The sequence below is a fragment of the Thunnus albacares genome, chromosome 5 (genome assembly GCF_914725855.1).
Source record: "Thunnus albacares chromosome 5, fThuAlb1.1, whole genome shotgun sequence".
Lineage (NCBI taxonomy): Eukaryota > Metazoa > Chordata > Actinopteri > Scombriformes > Scombridae > Thunnus > Thunnus albacares.
In genome coordinates this window covers 28,526,976-28,545,852 of record NC_058110.1, presented here as the reverse complement: position 1 = coordinate 28,545,852, position 18,877 = coordinate 28,526,976, and the positions used below count along the sequence as shown (strand labels likewise).

The 18,877-nt window shown below is 38.8% G+C and overlaps 1 protein-coding gene across 2 annotated transcripts in view; it reads right to left on the bottom strand.

The window, feature by feature from the left end:
• acap3a (ArfGAP with coiled-coil, ankyrin repeat and PH domains 3a) overlaps nt 1-18,877 on the bottom strand; it is an 82,887-nt gene that overhangs the window by 26,390 nt on the left and 37,620 nt on the right. For both annotated transcript variants that reach the window (XM_044351418.1, XM_044351419.1), the window contains exons 3-9: nt 14,619-14,738; nt 13,905-13,958; nt 3,779-3,837; nt 3,241-3,424; nt 1,049-1,093; nt 848-943; nt 32-106 (exon numbers count right to left, since the gene is read on the bottom strand). In XM_044351418.1, coding sequence (XP_044207353.1) covers nt 32-106; nt 848-943; nt 1,049-1,093; nt 3,241-3,424; nt 3,779-3,837; nt 13,905-13,958; nt 14,619-14,738 — 633 coding nt within the window. The remainder of the gene's footprint in view (nt 1-31; nt 107-847; nt 944-1,048; nt 1,094-3,240; nt 3,425-3,778; nt 3,838-13,904; nt 13,959-14,618; nt 14,739-18,877) is intronic.

Below are 18,877 nucleotides of genomic sequence, written 5' to 3'. Positions count from 1 at the left end.
AATTGGTCGAACTGATAAAATAAGAACTCACCCTTTGCTGAATAGTTGCATGTTTATGCTCCATTTCCCTCTTCTCCATGGCTGAATCAATCACCAGCTGATCCAGCTGAAAGTCAGTTCCCACGAACAAAAATGATAAACAAGATCACTGTTTCTGAAGAGACATTTAGCCAAAAGTACATCCAGTGAAACTCTTCATTACATATTTAGTAAAGACACTGTGAGAGCTGAAGTGATTCAGAGCAACTGAATGTAACACAGCGGCAAACACAGGCTAAGCCCGCAATGACACGTTAGGTCAGTGTTTGGTACTGAAGCATTGATTCAGTTTTCCTGCAGCAGTCAATCTGCTGTGACAAACAAGTTAGCCCACAATAACATGTGTACACAACAGCTAAGGATAACATGTTGTTTTTTTTTTTTTTATGAGTCACAAATTAAATGTATGCAAACAGGAAGCTTTTTATTAGGTACAGAAGCCTCAAAATAGAAAGTAAGTATCACAATGTATAATTAAAATGAGGAATTATGCAACTGTCCCTTGTCGATAATTCAAATGAGGATCAAACCTCTTCCAATCAAGATGGAAAGCCTGGGGAAATGACACAGGCCCACTGATGGAGCATAAGCTAAGTGATGATGATAAAGATATTAATTTTTAAGATATTTAAAATAACGGTTTCTGCGCATGCCACATATCTGCAACTTCCTTGGTTCAAGTCCAGCAAGCGTTGCGTGTTATATCCATCTCACTCTGCCCTTGTTTCCTTCTTCCATCTTTGCCAGTAACCTTCCAATAAAGGCAAAAAGTACCAAAAAAAATCTTAAAAAAAGATGTTTAACTGACCTCAGCAGCCAGTTTCTTCATGTACGGGTCAATCTCATCCAGCAGGTTGTAGCCCTGCTGGAACAGCGAGTACTGGGCGTGCATGAATGACAGCATCTGGACCAGAGAGAGAGGCAGTTGCAGGTAGAATATAGAACACAGATGCTCTTGAAGGTATTATGTGTTTTTTGTATACTTTGCATTAGGAGACACAATGCTTACAGCATCTAGGATCTCAAATTTCTTCTTCGCCTGGAGGACGTTGATCTGCAGGAAAGACAAATAGAAATGTGTTTATAAATGAACACTGGACACTCTGGAGTATTAATTATCTGTTTGATTATATCTATATCAACACATCATCACGTCATACAGTATAAAGTACATGACACCCATTAAATGTTGAGACAACTCCCTCTTGTGGACAGTATTTTCTTTTTCTAACTGTGGCACCATCAAGTTTAGTTTGAATCAACTCTAACAAAGGCAAAACTTGTAACTGAACTTGTAACTGAACTCGTACCTCTCTTCCCAGGTTCTGAAATAAAACTAGGTCAGTTTCATATAAATTTTGTAACACCCAATACATTTAAAAGTTTAAAAGTCCTACATAACATATGCCACACAGATGTTTTTGTTTGCTGATACTAACTGAACTCTTTGTAGAAAAGAAAATGAATCATTCACATGTTTTCAGTTATAACCTCAGAGCCAAATTTGGTTCAAAAATAAACATAATTTTAAACTTAATATCAGCAGCTAGCAGCTAGCGTTAGTGTCAGCTCCACCCTCTCGTCCAAATATGGTCACTTCTGGCTCAAAAAATCCAAGATGGCGATGGTCAAAATGCCAACTCGAGGCTTCAAAAGTCCACAAGCCAGCGGGTGATGTCACGGTGGCTACGTCCATTATTTTTTACAGTCTATGGCGTGAATGCAACTTTGAACACACATTTTTTTTCCCTTTATACTCCACTTTGCGCTGTTTCTTTAATGTAACTGTCCCATAACTTGTTGTATGAACTCCATTTAGTCCTTGTGGCGTTTCATATTCATATTGCATTGTATATCTTAACTGATGCAAAACTAAATGACATTTTGTGCTACATTTAAGAGGTCACATACATATAGCGCATTACCCGACCTTTTCTGCCTCGAGACACTTTCAATTAAGACTCAAAAGGGTAAGCTGTCTGAGAGTAGAAAGAGGGCACGGCCATCACACTGCGATCACACTGAATCAGTCTCTTTGTTCCCACAGGCAGTTGTGGATAGGAGGTTACAACTTGTGGGTAAAATAAACCCCTTGCTGCATATGAACAAAGTGAAGAATGTGTCACACAGGCAGACGTACAGACGCAGACATCGCTGCAGGGTAAAGAGCTACGTCACAGTCGCTCCCCGATTCTTCTCATAATATATAAACAAATGTGAATACGTTATTTGAATATGAACAGATTGTAGATGTCTTGTATTCTGTTTGGTACAAGATATAATCTTGTGTTGGCTATTCATTTTACTTTGGATTGATTCTGAATTTTCCTTTAGGTATCATATTGATTTTATGATAAAACACAAGCCAGCTTCAGAATATTACCTTCATCCTTTAGATGTAGTTTAACATTAATATCTTCATATTTGTTTGGAGGTGACCTTATTGGACACATCATTGTTTCATATATGATACACTTAACTAGTTATCATTTAACACTCAGCTTTTTTAAGAGAAATATTGGCCCAGAGCAACTCTTATTTTTATTTTCCTCATGTTAAAACCTCCTGATCTTTTTCCACTGCTCATTTCCACCTTGATCCTTAACAGTCACACTACTTTTCTTAAAGACTCAGTTTAGACTTAAAATATGAATCTTGCTTCATTATTTACATTTACATGTATTCATTTGGCAGACACTTTTGTTCAAAGCAATTTAGGTACATTTATTTTCTCAATTTATTGATTAGTCGTTGTGTCAGTAAACATGTCAATCACTGATTCCCTCAAATGTTGTTTTGTCCCGACCAACAATCCACAACCCAAAGATATTCAGTTTACTCTAATAGAAGACTACCAGAAAGTATTCACATTTAACAATGTGGAACCAGAGAATTTTGGTATTTTTTCTTAAGAAACACTGGCAAATCTAGACTACTTCTAACAATTTCCAGTGTGGAGACCATCCACCTCTAGTATAAATCCCACAACAGATATTTTATCAACAGATACAGATACGGATAATAACTTTGATTTACACCTCTTCTGTCCAGATCTTTATGTCTCTGTCAGGCAGTTGAATATATAAAATTGTACCTTTGGGAACATATGTTCTCAAACAAGAAGGTGCTCAGTTGCAACTGAAGTTTTCTTTAATAAAACACTGCAAACTAGACAACGACAGGAAGAGTCATTTTTCTGACCTGTAGAACGTAGTCCAGAGCGAGGTGTCTGAAGCACTTGCGGGTGATGCTGAGCGAGCTGGTGGCTTCTTCTACCTCGTGAGGCTTGTTCCTCGGAGCCTGAGCGTTCTTCACTTGGGCGATCTCCATATCCTCACGCACCCTATCAAAGTGCTTCTTGGTCTCCTTGAACTTCCGTACATCCCTGACAAACAGGTGAATACAGAAACTTTATTCTGGATCACAAACAAACTGAAATTCAGTTCAAGACATATGGGGATTACAGATTTTAAGATATTTAAAGCCACCACAAAGTCAATGTGAGACTACAAGTAACCTACTTTAGCTGGATTGTTCAGGACATTCATGTGACAACATATCTGGGCTGCAAAAAGTTGTACTCGGTTTAATAATTAAAAGGCTTGCAGGGGAAACAAGAGTATGTTTGCCTTTTAAAGGGTATGGACTTTGGGTTTTTCTACAAGTGCTGAATTTTTCATACACCTCAAGTTCTGCAGAGACACCTTGCTGAAGCATCATGAATCATAGGTTTACTCACTCTTTCACAAAGTTGTGCAACTGCTGCTTTACAGACCGCTGAGCTTGATCAAACAGTATCTGAAACAGATGAAAAGAAGACCTTGATTATTATTGATGAGGAAGATTATGAAGACCTTGTACACCTGGAGCTGAAAAACATGGTCAAAACATCCTACACTGCTAGTGCTGAACTGCTATTATTGTGTTACAAATCCTAGGAAGAAATGGTTTTGTTTATCCATGAATGTATCAAATCTACAGCTGAAATTATTCATCAATTGAAGGAAAATTAATTGTCAACTGTTAATATTCCATTGAACAAGTCATTTTTAAGCAAAAATGCCAAAAAATACCTAGTTCCAGCTTCTCAAATGGGAAGATTTACTACTCTTAGTTTTATTAGACAGCAAACTGAAAATCTTTGGATTTCAAAGTGCTGGTCAGAAAAAAAGAATTAATTTGAAGACGTCAACTTGGGCTTTAGCAAACTGTGCTAGGCATTTCTAACAATTTTCTGACATTTTATATTTAATTAATCAAGAAAATAAGTTGGGTATAACATAAATTAGATATAAAAAGCTGTAGTTCACTGTTTGCTTATTATCTGTATTATTAAACCAATATGGCACAAAATATTGAAATTAATAACTACCGCCAGTAGGGCTGCAACAAACAACTCTTTCCATTATCAGTTAATCTTCCAATTATTTTCTCGATTAAAACTTTGGTCCAAAAAATATCAGAATATTGTGAAAAATGCAAATCCTAGTTGGCCGGAGTCAAAGGTGATGTATTCAAGGGTCTCATTTTGTCCGACCAATAGACCAAAACCCAAAGATATTCTGTTTACTATCAAGTTTGACAGAGAAAAGCAAAAAATCCTCACACTGTAGAAGCTAAAACCAGCATGTTTGCTAGAAAAATAACTTAGACGATTAAACGATCATAAAATTTGCTGCCATTTCATTTTCTGTTGACTCCAAACGTCTCAAATGCATTCTGACATGTCCCAATCTGAATAATAAAGACTTTTGGAGGGAAAACAAAAGTGGGCTTCTCTCAATACACCTGCAATGTATTTGTAACCAACAGAGGGCGACAGAGCACAGCTTTTTTTTCCCCCCCCTCCACATGATGCATGCAGATGATGCAAATTAGCCCTTAATGCCTGTTGGAATGAATGGAGGAGGAATGTCACTCAGACTCGTACACACCCGCTTTAACACAATAACACACTGCCTTCAGTTAGATGTTTTAAATTCAAGTTCCCTCCTCTTTTCTTTCACACACTGAGCACATCCTCTGTGATCGTTCCTGCTATGCTGCCGCCGCCACTGCTGCTGCTGCTGCTAAATAGGTCACTCGGGCAGAGAGGGAGGGAGGAAGTGAGTGAAAGGGAGGAGAGGAGAGGAGGTTTTTGGTACAATGTGACACTGCAGACTCTGCATCCAATGCAGGGTGCAAACCCCCCCCCCTCTCAGACAAACTGTCAGAGCCTGCGTGCTATCACCATAACTGAGCAGTTAGATTTAAGGGGTTTGCGTCCTCATGCACCCTGCCTGAATAATTGGATATATAACTGTGTGTGTGGATTAGAAGATTTGACTTTGCAAAGGCCTATAAAACTGGGCTTATGGGTGTTTTAACTCTGGGATTACAAGAGTTGATGAAGAATGAGACACTTCTCTCTATTGATGCCACAATAGGCGTTGTACAGAGTGAGCCAACAATCAGCATAACACTTGAAAAAACAGATTGAAAAATAAAAATATGGCTGTGATGGAAGTGGTCAGTTTTACTGTATTCATGCCACCACCTTTAAGAGAGACATGTTTGTTTTGATGGCGGGTTAAAGCTAAATTTTACAGCTCTATAAACTCACTGGGTCCAAGTGAGTGTGAGAGTGATGCTACAAAGCAGCCGTGCCATTCTGTTTTTTGCTTTGTGAATCTGCCATCACATCAGAAACAATCGACTCTACTGTATGTGATCACAGAACAAAGAAAATCCCTCCGATCCTGCACCAGACGCTGTCTTATCCAACTCGGGAGTAACACACAAACAGGTGAGCCAACCTTTCTAGTCAAGTTAATAAACCGCTTTTAATGGCTTCTCGCAAAGTGTCATGTTCAAAGGCCGCCCCGGTCTGACTGCAAATCACTCGGGGTCTGATTGTGCATGTGCGGTCAATCTGTTTTCCTGGATCCTGTTTAAAAAGCTGTTAGAAAAACTGCAAGTGAGAGCTGGAATCTTGTGCCATCGAACGCTCCCACAAACTGCAGTGACTCAAAACAAAATCAGCAGTGCAGCAGTGTGCAGCGGTCATAAACACTCGGGTGTAACGTTGGGTTGCAGACAGGACTGAGGTGGACGATGGCTCAGTGTAAAAAACCACAGTCTTTAAAAGCTGTCAAGTCAACAAGCACACTGCCATGTTGTTTGTGTGTCTTTGTGTGTGTGTGTGTGAGTGGTGGCAGGAAAACTGCTGTGAGACTTCCTGGTTCTGGGGGTAGCAGTCAGCCGTTAGCATTCCTGTGCTGCTTTGTGGCAAGTTGACACCCTATTTTCATTGGACCAAGATGCTACAGGTTGTCTCTGTAGGGTCTGATGTGACTGACAGTGAGGAGGGCAGAATTAACAATACATAACTAAATGTATTCAATAAGACTAAAGGGATGATGACACTAATGGGGAGGGTGATGTCGGTCAGATGGTCTGTCAGTCCGATGGTTTGTGAAATATCTTGGCAAATATTGAATAAGTTGCCATGGAATATTACATAAAGGCATTCATGGTCGCCAAAGGTTCGTGCCAAGTGAGTAAAAGTTAAGTAAGTAAGTAAAAACCCATTTATCAGGCACGTCAGTTGACAGGTTACCTAAAAAAAACAAATTCCCATCAATTTAAGCTGCTCTTTGACCTTAAAAGTAGCGTGTGAAGTTTTTGACAGCAAATCGCTATTGAGCAAGTGGTTCCATGTGGGCATAGTATATGTCATATAATGCATATATGTATATACACTCTCTCCTTTTAGCTCAGTTTTTGGCGTGAAAGTAAACCAAAATGGTAAAGTCGAGAGTCAGAAAACCAAAACAACAAGCTGAGAGACGCTGAGTCGGCTGATAATTCTCTACCCTATCGACCCTTTTCACATTATACTTAGGCTAGTTATTTGATGTATTGTTATTATATAAAATTTACTATAAAAACATTGATTATAGCTGCTTTAACACTGTGCTCATTACAGGCTCTTTTTGTGGCTACAGACTTTTATTGAAATGAGATCACTCTGGACTTGAAATCTCAGCAGTTACTGGATATCATAACTTTTTATTGTCATATTTGATATACAGGCCAACATACTTATTGGAGTTTGAACAAAGAAAAACAGTCAATCATGTAAGTACGTGAAAAACTAAGTAAGGAAGGAAGGCCGGAAGGAATATCTGGCACATCTTCATTGACCTGATACCAGAACTGAGGAATGAGACCGCCACAAACACCATCACAATGGACTACTGTACTGGCTGTCTAGTTTGCTAATTTCCCTGTTATTCCACCGGCATGTCGGGGCACATAATGATGTAATGAAAGCAGTCAAAGCAATTATCTTTAGCCCAGTCGGTGCTCATCCCAGCACAAGAGAAAGCGCATCTGTCAAACAGATATAACATATCATAGTGTGGCAAGAAACATGTTTTTAGACTTTATCCGGGAGGGATGACTGATCGTACTTCCAGTGAATTGTATTCCTTTATTCTGACAGATGTTTCTAATCTTTAATCCACTTCAAAAACACTTGACCGAATATAATTCAACTGCACCACAAACTACAGCCTCCAAAATAACTGTTGAGTTGAATCTAGGGCTGCAACTGACAATTATTTTCATTGTTGATTAATCTATTGATTATTTTCTTGACTAATCGATCAGTCGCTTGGTCTATAAAATGCCTGAAAATGGTGAAAACTGTCAATCACTGTTTCCCAAAACCCAAGGTGTTGTCCTCAAATGAATTGTTTTGTCCCGACCAACAGTCCACAACCAAAAGATATTCAGTTAACTGTCATAGAGGACTAAAGAAACCAGAAAATATTCATACTTGAGAAACTGGAATCAGAAAATTTGGATATTTTTGCTTAAAAAAATGGAAATGGGAATTTCTCATATTCCAATTCTTCAACGGCATCAAGATTTCAGATCGTTTGTATATTCCCATCTGTAGCTGTTTTTACATGTGTTGTTCACGTTGTCGCATGCTTCAGATCAGATTCAGGCTCAAACATGTACCGCTGTATTTGAGAAGTTTCCATTTTGAATAAAGAACGAGAAAAAGAAGTGAAGTCCAATTACTACTGTTTGTTTATGTTGCCTCCTGAACTGGTGAGCTGGCCAATCAGAATAGAGTGAGTTCATCAGGAGCCTTAAAGAGACAGGAGCTGAAACGGCCTGTTTCAGACAGAGGCTGAACTGAGGGGCTGCATGAAAGCCCAGTATAAGATAAATAAGAAGTTTTTTGAACTGTAAATCATGCAAAGATATTCCAGTAGAGCCCCAGAATATAAATATAGACCTGGAAATATGCATGATACGTGCCCTTTAAGAAGAAGGGTGCTGCAGAGCAAAACAAATGAAAGTATTTTAAGGAATACAATAACAACAACAAAGTGTTAGGAAACATAAGGACTGAAATCTGTATGTGTGTGTTCCTTTGAAGACACATTTTCATATATTTTTATTTTTATCAACAAAGGACGCAGTTATGCCCTGTAGGGAATGATAAGGGTTGCAGTTGTAGACATAACTGCCTTCCTACTGTGTCTTGTTTTGTTTTCCAGTTGCCAAATATAACCAGGAGACAGTAGCGTTGGCATCCCACATGGGAATTCACTCCTTCAGTGCATACAGCCTACTGCCCGAGCATACTTATTCTATTCAAATGCATTAAAATCAGGGGAATATTGTATGCCACAGAAACTATATTTGAAAACCATATGTAACTGCAATCTAAATTATTTCATCCAAACATGTTTTCTCCCCCATCTACCGAAATCCCACCAGCACCTATGTAATTTATAATCCCTTATGTGAATATGGTTTTCAATGCATAAAGACTTGGCAGCTCAGATGTTCGTCTCTCTTCGCATCCATGTGTCAGTCTCCGCTCATTTTTAATGGATGTTCAGAGAGTCAAACATGAGTCAATAATTTATTGAGTATTCATATGGAGTTTCATGCTTGAATTAAACAGAGAAAATGTTGGCCTGATTCTGTTGATGCCTGTTCCTGTCCTGAAAGAAAAATCTATTGTGAAATCTTTGGACGCGCGGGCTCCGAGCTGAAGTAAAAGGAGCTATACTTGGCTTGACATTCATACAAACAGAGCCTGCTTGTTCTGTTGTGTGGTGTTGGACTGGCAAGAGAGGAAATGGAGGGAAGAAAGGGCCAAGACTCTTTTCTGCTTTTCTTGGACGTGTGTGTTTGCTTGTCTGAGCTCATGTTCACGTATATGCTCAAACATATGTGCAGTTTGTGTTTATTTTATGGGTTTTAAAGGCATCTGAGCATGGCAGCAACAAGGGCAGTTGGCACTCAGCGGCCCCATTTGTACGGTGCCATTTAATATTCTGGAGTGTCTGCAGCGAAGGGTAAGCACAGCGGCAGCTGCGAGGCAAAGCATGCACACAGAGGGACATCCGTCATGACTGGCAGATATAACCATCATCATTTCTTATTCATCGGAGCCCTGCCGGAGTCCCTCAGCTACGGGAGCGCCACACAGTCAACTGCACACGGTGTCATTCCTGATTAAAATAGGAATATGTAAAAGACGCCAACAGAAAAAAATTACTGCATCAGCTAATGAAACTGCAGTTACAAAGCTCTCCTCACTGTAATCAGGTCACTTCACAGGTTTTTCATCTCAAGGGAATCCCTCTTGTCAGTCACACTGCTCTGTTCTGCTTTTACATCAAAGTAACACAGAAAACTTTTGAGAGCCAATCATATTAATGTCCAGTCAGGCTCTTGGCTCTGATGGACTGGAGAGAGGGAGAGGGGGAAACAGGAGGTTGAAAACCCAGCTGAGCTTTCAGTGGACAGGCCAGCTGATCTCAAGCCAAACCTTGCTCTCTTCTGGTCTCTAAAGTGTGACATACTGAACCAGACAAACAGGGGAATCTGTCAGTCTGACAGAAACGCTGACAGAATGACCAGAGGTGCTTTTGACTGAAGCTGGCAAGCAGTGGACACAAGCATGTAATCCTAAAACTGCCAAAATGTAAATGGTATGTTTTTTTTGGTATATGCCCAATATATAGTAGGTTTAAAGATCAGTAGTTCTCAAATATTATTATGTCAAGGACTGTAGATCAGTATTTCATCAGATTTTTTTAACAGATTTTGTACCAAATTGTGAGTTGGATGCAGGATAATTAAGGTTGAGTTTGTTAGGTACACCTAAAAACAAATGCAGTCTTATACAACAGCTCTGTAATAAAGCCCACCTCCTGGAGGGCTATAAATAAATATTAATTTGAAACTGTTTTAGAGATGTGTTGATTTAACCTTATGCTTATTTTGGAGGCTGCAGTTTGTGGTGCTGATATTTTTATTGTGTTATACTGAGAGTAATGTCTAATATTCAGTTTACTCTCAGTGGTATAAATGGACTCTCCTCAGGGTCCTTTAAGGTGCTACCAGCCAGGAACAAAAATTGATAGAATTCACAAATAGGTTGCACGAGGGCTCACAAATGTTCTTCTTGCATTTAACATTTTGGGAAATATGCTTATTTTATTTCATGCAGAGAGTTAGAAGAGAATATCAATACTACTCTCATGTGTGTGCGGTAAATATGAAGCTGGAGCCAGAAACTGGTTAGCTTAGCATAAAAGACTGGAAACAGGGGAAAACAGCTAGCGTAGCTCCGTCCAAAGGTAACAAAACCCACCTACCAGCAACTTTACAGCTTACTGTTTAACAAAATATATCTTGTTTGGTTTAATCCACACAAACACTGAAGAATAATTTTTTTGGCATTACAAGAGGTTATGCAATAGACTACTTCTTAGTGGGGAGCAGTCATTTTATGAAGTCGTGTCATCACCATGAGGTTGCCAGGCAACCGATGAAGACTCCAGGACTCCTGGCCAAGAAGTAGTCCAGCACATAATTCCCCCCCATAACACCATAAATTCTTCACTTTGGTTTTTGTGCAGATTAAACTTAAAAAACATGTTAATTAGTGAGCCGGGCTAGCTGTTTCCCCCCGTTTCCAGTCTTTATGCTAAGCTAACCTCTCCTGGCTGTAGCTTGGTGGTACTGAATGGTATCAATCCTCTCTTCTCACTCTAAAGCGAATAAGATTTCCCAAACTATTCCTTTAAATCAATTAGTAGCTTAAAAGAAACTAAATTCCCGATGGAGGTTAATGAGTTTTTGCCCTACTTATTTGTGAAATCTACATAAATTATGTTGATCAGAGGTTTCTGTGCCGCTTCTCTGTCACTGTCAACAAACTCAATGCAGCACAACAATTCAGCAAAAGCCCACAGGATGTCATGTGCGTGACACCATGTCTTTGATCTGTCTTTTGGCACTGAAGCACCAGATCATGACAAAGTTTTCCTTTGTAGTTACAACATTAACTCATCACCACAGCGACTCTGACAGAAAATCCACACACATTTACTGCATCAGACAAGAGCACACTATTGTATGGCCACAAGTTATCGACACCAATGTCATCGACAGTCACATGCACATAGATGCCTGGCCATATGTGACATGTCAAGGTTGTACAGGGTTACTACTGTCCACCGGCTAAAGCTAATCCACGCTTGCCTGAGCGACCCGGGCCATTAACCCTCCATTAGTAATACTGACCTCTCTCTCCACCAATGGATAGAGAGTGATTGGGGTGAAGGGAGTGGCTGATTTGCGATGACACATCTTTGTTGCTTTAGAAAGGAATGTGATCTATACACACACACACACACTCACACTGCACTTTACAGCACCGTCAAGCATGCAACGGGTTCAAGCTAATGGACTTCAAAGGGCTTCAGAGGGGCAGGATGGGGGCAGGGGGTCAGGAGCCTTAAAGGCAGGGAGGGGAAACGACACAGCAGTAAAGCACATGCTCTGTTAAATGTCAGCAGACAGATGTGGATAAAGAAAATACAGTAACAAAGATGGGAATAAGGAGACTATTACTTTACTGTTATTCAAGGTTGTGATTCTCAGGAATTTTATGAGGTTTTAAAATACTTGTAGATAACTTTTTGAAAACAGAAAATTACACAAATGGCTAGTAATAAGGCACCCTTTATAACGGGTTCATAAGTTGTAACTAATGGCTTTATTAATAGCTAATAAGTAGTTTAATAATGCTTTATAGATGAATGCGGGTTGCAGGCAGAAGTAGCAAAGTCGTCATTATTACTAACACTGTAATTTATGTGAAAGGATCTCACTGTTTGGGTGCTTTTGCTAAGAAATATGTCCAAGAGATCCTGTAAAAGCAGTAATATGTTGGAAATATAGTCATCATATGCCATTAAAATACAGGTTATAATCTACTGAATTTAACTTTTCAGTGAAATTTAGTCCAGTTTTTACAGACAGCTCTTTACTGTGCTATTATTATCACCTGCTATACAAAGAAACTGACTCTTTGGAAAAGACAAGAGTGATCGTCTTACATGGGGTTGATGGTGAGCTGCCTGTTAGCTAGGTACTACAGTACTTTTACATTATCATGTGTTTCCGCTTTTTTTTTTTTAGCTTAAATTATGATTTTATTCTGATTAAAATGACAGAAGCTCATAAACTAGCTAGTAGCTCCTGCTGAGTTAAATTAGCCGCTACACACAGCACTTTAACATCCACACTATGGAGGCTATGTTCATGTTATTTTTTCATAAAGCCTGGTTCCCAATTAATTTAATGTTTATAGACTGAATAACTTCCACATTCACACAGACTATCTTCATCTGTCGGAGGGGGCGACAGCTGACCGTGATTAACCCAAACATCTCTGCTTTCAATATCAGTGTACGTGTGTTCAGTTCCCATCAGCCATCGTAGCAATGGGGCGACGCTCGAGAGTGCAACACATAAATCAGCTGCCGGATTTGTCTATAGATCAGTTATAAGGCATGAAAAAGAGCTGGTAAAACTGGATTTTGACTTATTAATAGCTTATTAAGACTTAAAACTGCAAATTCCATGATTAAAAGCCTTTATTAATGACTTATTAACCTGTATATCTTGTTTTTAACTGTAAGCACAAATTATATGTTTGTGATTTAAAACAAACTCAGGCTCTACAAACAAAGACATCAGAGAGGACAAGCAATAAATTTGGAGCAGATATGAGGAAAGAATACACAACATTTTTGGAGTTAAATAAATAATTTGGGACCAAAATGCTTTGAAGAAATTCCTGTGCAGGTTTGGTGTGAAGAAGAAACATCATTGGATTTGATTAAGATATTAAATGAACTTCTTAGGACAAAATTAAAACTTCTGACAATGAGTTTTATGAACATAAACTATGATGTTTGACGAGGGAACATGTGACGCAGTACCCCCAAAGTAATGATTATTTAAATAGAGACCCAAGTAGAGAAGAAGTGAAGGAGAAAAAAGGATATTTTTCACGACCTGGCAACCCCAAATTTGTTCTTATTAATTGCTCATAACTGATCCATAAAGCATTAGTAAATAATTGATTAGCCATTACTAACGTCATTAGTTACAATTAATAATCTCTTTATAAAAAGGTGCCTTGCTAGTATGTGGTACCGCCTTTAATGAACCATACAATATGATATAAAGCCACCTTAGAACGACAGAGGAAGGGTCTTTTTGTGTCCTCGGTCTCTGCTCTGACTGACAGGTACATTTACATACTGACAGTCACACAGCGACAGACAGACGGATTCAATTATGTGTGAAAGTCAGTTCAAATACAGCTCAGACTGACCCTTGGTGCTCTACTGAGGGGGATATAGGACCCTAGTGAGGCCTTAAATGCCAGTTAATGTCAGCATTTCAAGATGAGATGATTTCATTGTGCTGGTCTGTCTCAATCTACTGTACACTGAGCATATGGGGGACAGACTGCAGAACAGACTCACCATGTGGTAGTTGATGATTTCCTGGAGGCTTTCCCCGCACTTTTCCAGGCACTCCTGCAAACACCATATAACATTTAACCTAGATAATATAAAGAAATATTCTCATAACTGCTACCGTATCTGCATCTAAGGCTGTCATAAAGTAAAAACCAAAATGTATTTGAATTCTAAATGGAAGAAAATGAAATGATCTGCAGTGCTAAAATTAAGTCAAGGCTGGTTAATGTCACTGAGGTGTACTTTTGTGCTCTAGCAGCCTTTTTTTTTTTCCCTTGAACCTTGCACGGGAAAGGGAACTATAATTGCAGGGCTGATTCAGTTCTTTTTTTACAATGGAAACTACAAATACGAACAAGACTTTAATAAGAAACTCTAAATTAGTCATACAGTTAAAGCCAAGACGGCTTTTAATAGTACTTAATGTCAGTAGCAATGAAACTAGTCCAGAGCTGCGGAGACACTGCTACTGCTGCTGCTGCCAGAAGTAAGTTTCCAGGCTTGATCTGATCCTCACTTACTATTCTGTTTGTAATCAGGTTTACTGACACACAGACCTGTAAGGCTAACAGACAAACATGAGGAAAGTCTCCATCCCTGGATACAGTTAACTATAACAATCCTATCCACTGAATGACAGAAAACGATTACAACGTAAGACAATAAAACCACAATAAAGGCTATAATGGATCAAACAGACACTCATCGGAACCTCACCGAGATCATTTCATCCTTCTTGCACTGCTGAGACAGATCCCGGATGCCGTTGACGAAGAGCTTGTTGGCGCTGACATACGCCTTCCCCGCTTCAATCATCCCACTGCATAGCTTCACCAGCTGTGGAGAGAAGAGGAGACACACAATTGAAGGAGATAAAGGAAAATATTGCAGCTTTCATCGACACATCAAATTAATGTCAGTTAAAGGACGGGTTCACAGTTTTTCCAAGTCTGTCTTAAAACAATAGTCTGGTGCCAAATGAACATTGAAAAATAATTTTCTTGCCATAATCATTCCTCCTGTTCATACTGATCATTAGAAGATCCCTTCATGATAATTATCTGAAGCTAATATGAAGCTTCAGCCGTCCAAATGAGTCAAATCAAGTAGATATCTTTAAACGTTGAAGTCTTTTTAGTGCCAAAGTTCCTCTTTTTGTTACTATACTTCCACCAAAGCTCAACAGGGAAACACAAAGGGGGAATTTGATGCTAAAAAGACTGTAAATGTGTCAGATATCCACTTGATATGACTAACTCAGACTGCTGAAGACTCATATAAGCTTCACATCAACTTTTAAATGCATTTTTGCACAAAATGTGGATTTTGGCCTCCATCTCTTACATTGAAAGCACATTTGAAGGGGATCTTTTAATAGCCAGTATGAACAGGAGGAATGATTACAGCGAGCAAAACCTCTGTCAGTGTTCATTCAGGCACCTGACTGTTGTTTTCAGACAGACTTGAAAATTTGTGAACCTATCCTTTAAACTCATATTGTCTCATCATATGGGGGGAAAGGCTGGCTGAGATCAGAGACTCCATGTGACTATCACTTCTGAAGTACTGTCAACGCTCGAAGGCAGCAACTTTTACGGCTGAACAACATCATATGCTCAGGCAAAGCACTCAAATGTTGGCTTCCAGGTCACACTTCTTCTGTTTTCAGCACATTATCACACACGGACCGGGACGATGCCTGTTTGTTGTCTGGTTATCACCTGTGGTTACATACAGTAGACGGTGCATTCTCAAGTGGGGTCCATATGTTAGCCTGTGACATTAGCATGTAAAAGCTACGGAGGCTTAATGTTATCCAGGAATGGAGAATTGATACCAGACACTGATAATTCAACATGTATGTTTTGTGTAAGATTTTGTATCTCGACCACATACTGTAACATGCCGCAGTGAACGCACCACAATATACATTTTCTCTGTGACTCTCAGCGAAATCATTAGAGTCATTAGAGGCCTGTTTTATTTTGCTTCGACCTTCATGAGAGGAAAATTAATTCTTCTTATTTTTCACTCTGTGTTGTAACGCCAGACTTTCTGTTTTTAAGCACCCTTCATCTCCAGCAAAGTCCCATTTCCTCCCAGCTGCTAACCAGACGTGAGTCTGAACTCTTCTGCCCTTTTGTTTAAAGGAATAGTGAGACATTTTGAAAAAAAAAAAAAATGCTTATTCACTTTCTGACAGAAAGCTAGATGAGAAGATTGGTACCATTCTCATGTCTGTACAGTAACCTAGAAACACAATTTAGGGCTGCAACTAACAATTACTTTCATTATCAATTAATCTGTTGATTATTTTCTCAAATTAATCAAAACTACTTTAAAGCCAGGCTAGCGGTTTTCCCTTTGTTTCCAGTCTTTATGCTGAGCTAAAAGTCTCCTGGCTCCTAGCTTCATATTTAGCGCGCAGACAGAGCGGCATCTTCTCATCTAACTCTCGGCAAGAAAGCAAATGAGCCTCATTTCCCAAAATGTCAAACTATTTCCTTATTACCTTAGAAGGAGCTGTGTAGGACTGAGACAGTGCTGGCACTGCTGCGCATTGAAATGGAAATGCCACCTGTTGTTTGACAGTCTCGCCTTGTTACAGACATTGTGTGTCCATACAGAACAACACCCAGTTATTTGTTCCACTGTAAACGTTTAAGAGGACTAAGAGTCTACGGCCATAGCTTCTCTGTGAGGCTGAGGCTAAACGCTAACAACCATAGAGCTGCAATGATTAATTGATTGGTTGCTATCTATTAAATTAATTGCCAACTATTTTGATAATTGATTCATCTTTTTGAGGCTTTTTTGAGGGATTTTTTTCTGATTCCAGCTTCTCAAATGTGAATATTTTCTGGTTTCTTTAGTCTTCTATGACAGTAAACTGAATATCTTTGGGTTGTGGACAAAACAAGACATCTGAGGACGTCATCTTGGGCTCTGGGAAACAGTGATCAACATTTTTCACAATTTTCTGACATTTTATGGACCAAACAACTAATTGATTAATAGGGAAAATAATCAACAGATTAATCAATAATGAAAATAATCGTTAGTTGCAACTAAACATGAGCATGCTAACATCCTCACAATAAAAATGCTAACAAGCTGATTTTTAGCAGGTATATTGTTGACCACGTTTACCACTTTAATTTAGTGTGTTAGCATGCTAACATTTGCTAATTAGCATTAACAAAGTACATCCGATACTAATGGGACTGTCATTAGTTTTGCAGGTATTTGGTTATAAACCAAAAGTATTGGACAAATTAACATTTTGAATTGATGATGGTGCTGGATGTAAAGTCAGGAGATCACTAAAGTCAGTGGTTTTTAATGTCGAATGTCTACAAAATGTCATGGCAATCCATCAGATAGCTGTTGATGGACCAACAGATATTTCCTCCCTCATGTTACGCCCCTAGCACGGCCAAAAATGATCATTTAAAAGCATTTGGCATATATTGTGATATTTAGGTAGGACCCTGCTTTTTTGGTATAACACTTGGGATATTATTTTTTTGCTAATAGAACATTATTAATCTAGACCAACAAATCATTTGAAATACGAACTGAATAGTTTCTCCTTCAATTTTTCCCATTTTCATGATCTAGTTTTAAACGTTTTTAAAGAGAACAGTTTGATTAAGGAATATTGAATATTCAGGGATGACTTTTGACAGGAATATGAACCACAGTGGAGGTTTCCAACACTGATGGCAGTAAGACCACAACTGTCTAATCCTGGTCTCTCGCTGACACATACTGTAATTCAATGTCAAGAGGAACAGATGGACCTGTGACATGAGCATTACAGGCAAAGCATCTGGCTGCCTCATTACAGGCAACTGGATGGTTTGAAAGCCAGAATGATTCAATCTAATGTTTTTCAGAGAGTCCCGGTCTTACTCTGTTGCCACGTTACGTTTCAACAAACCTGCGCTGAACTTCAACAGGGTGACTGAGTGACATTACGCCGTCTAAAAGAGTCCAGACTGCCATAAGTAGAGGTTAGCAATGTTAGCGCTGTGAGATTGGGCACTGCGGAGTAAGGCTGGGAGTAAGTAGCTGTGTATGATGCCAAAGCTGTGACTAATTTCTGTAGCAGCAAGACATGACTTACCTGCAATTATCTCCAAATCAGTAACAGACTCATAATTAAATATACTTAGAACTGGCAACTTAGGCGGTAGAGGCAAAAGTTTGAAGTGTAAGGGTCCTGTTGAGGTGCACTATGTGCCGTAGCAGTAATAGTAGTAAATAAATGATAAAAAATAAACAACGCTAGTAGTGCTGATTGCAGAGCATCCTCAGTGTTTTCAGTCTATTATGTTCACTTGTATTTCCACCACAATATCAACTCACTGTTGTGTATTTTACATACAGTGTCCATACCTTTCATTTATAATTTAAATATTCTGACCCAGTACCAAGATGGTATGCGCCCATGAAAATGCAAAAGATTTCAAGTTGATACTGTGAAATTATTTGGAGTATAGAAGCCAACTTTTTTTTATTTTTAGCAAATGTTAAAACCCCATTTTTATGTTTTTTTGGTCATTAAAAGTATGGTTTAAGGACTTTTTTCTCATGGCATGAATAAGAACTTACAATTTGAATATGAACTCTTTTACATATATAGTACTTTTGAGACTTAAATTAGGCTTTTCAAATACACAAAGGAGCAGAACCGCAAAGTTTAAATGTATTAATTAGCCTACTTATACAACTATAAGCCAGTATTCATGCCAGGAGATGCTATACTATGCTGTAATATACTATAATAACGTATACTGTTAACTGTAAATTAGCTGCATATTCACAGTCAGTCACGTTTACTGTGCTACTCCTCACCGTTACCACTTCAACATGCAAATAAACTTTACAATATAGATAAATAATGAGCTTAATTTTTAAGACCCCTGTTGTTTTCAGGGGGTCCTAGGTGGTAATTAAGAGGTCTGAGATCA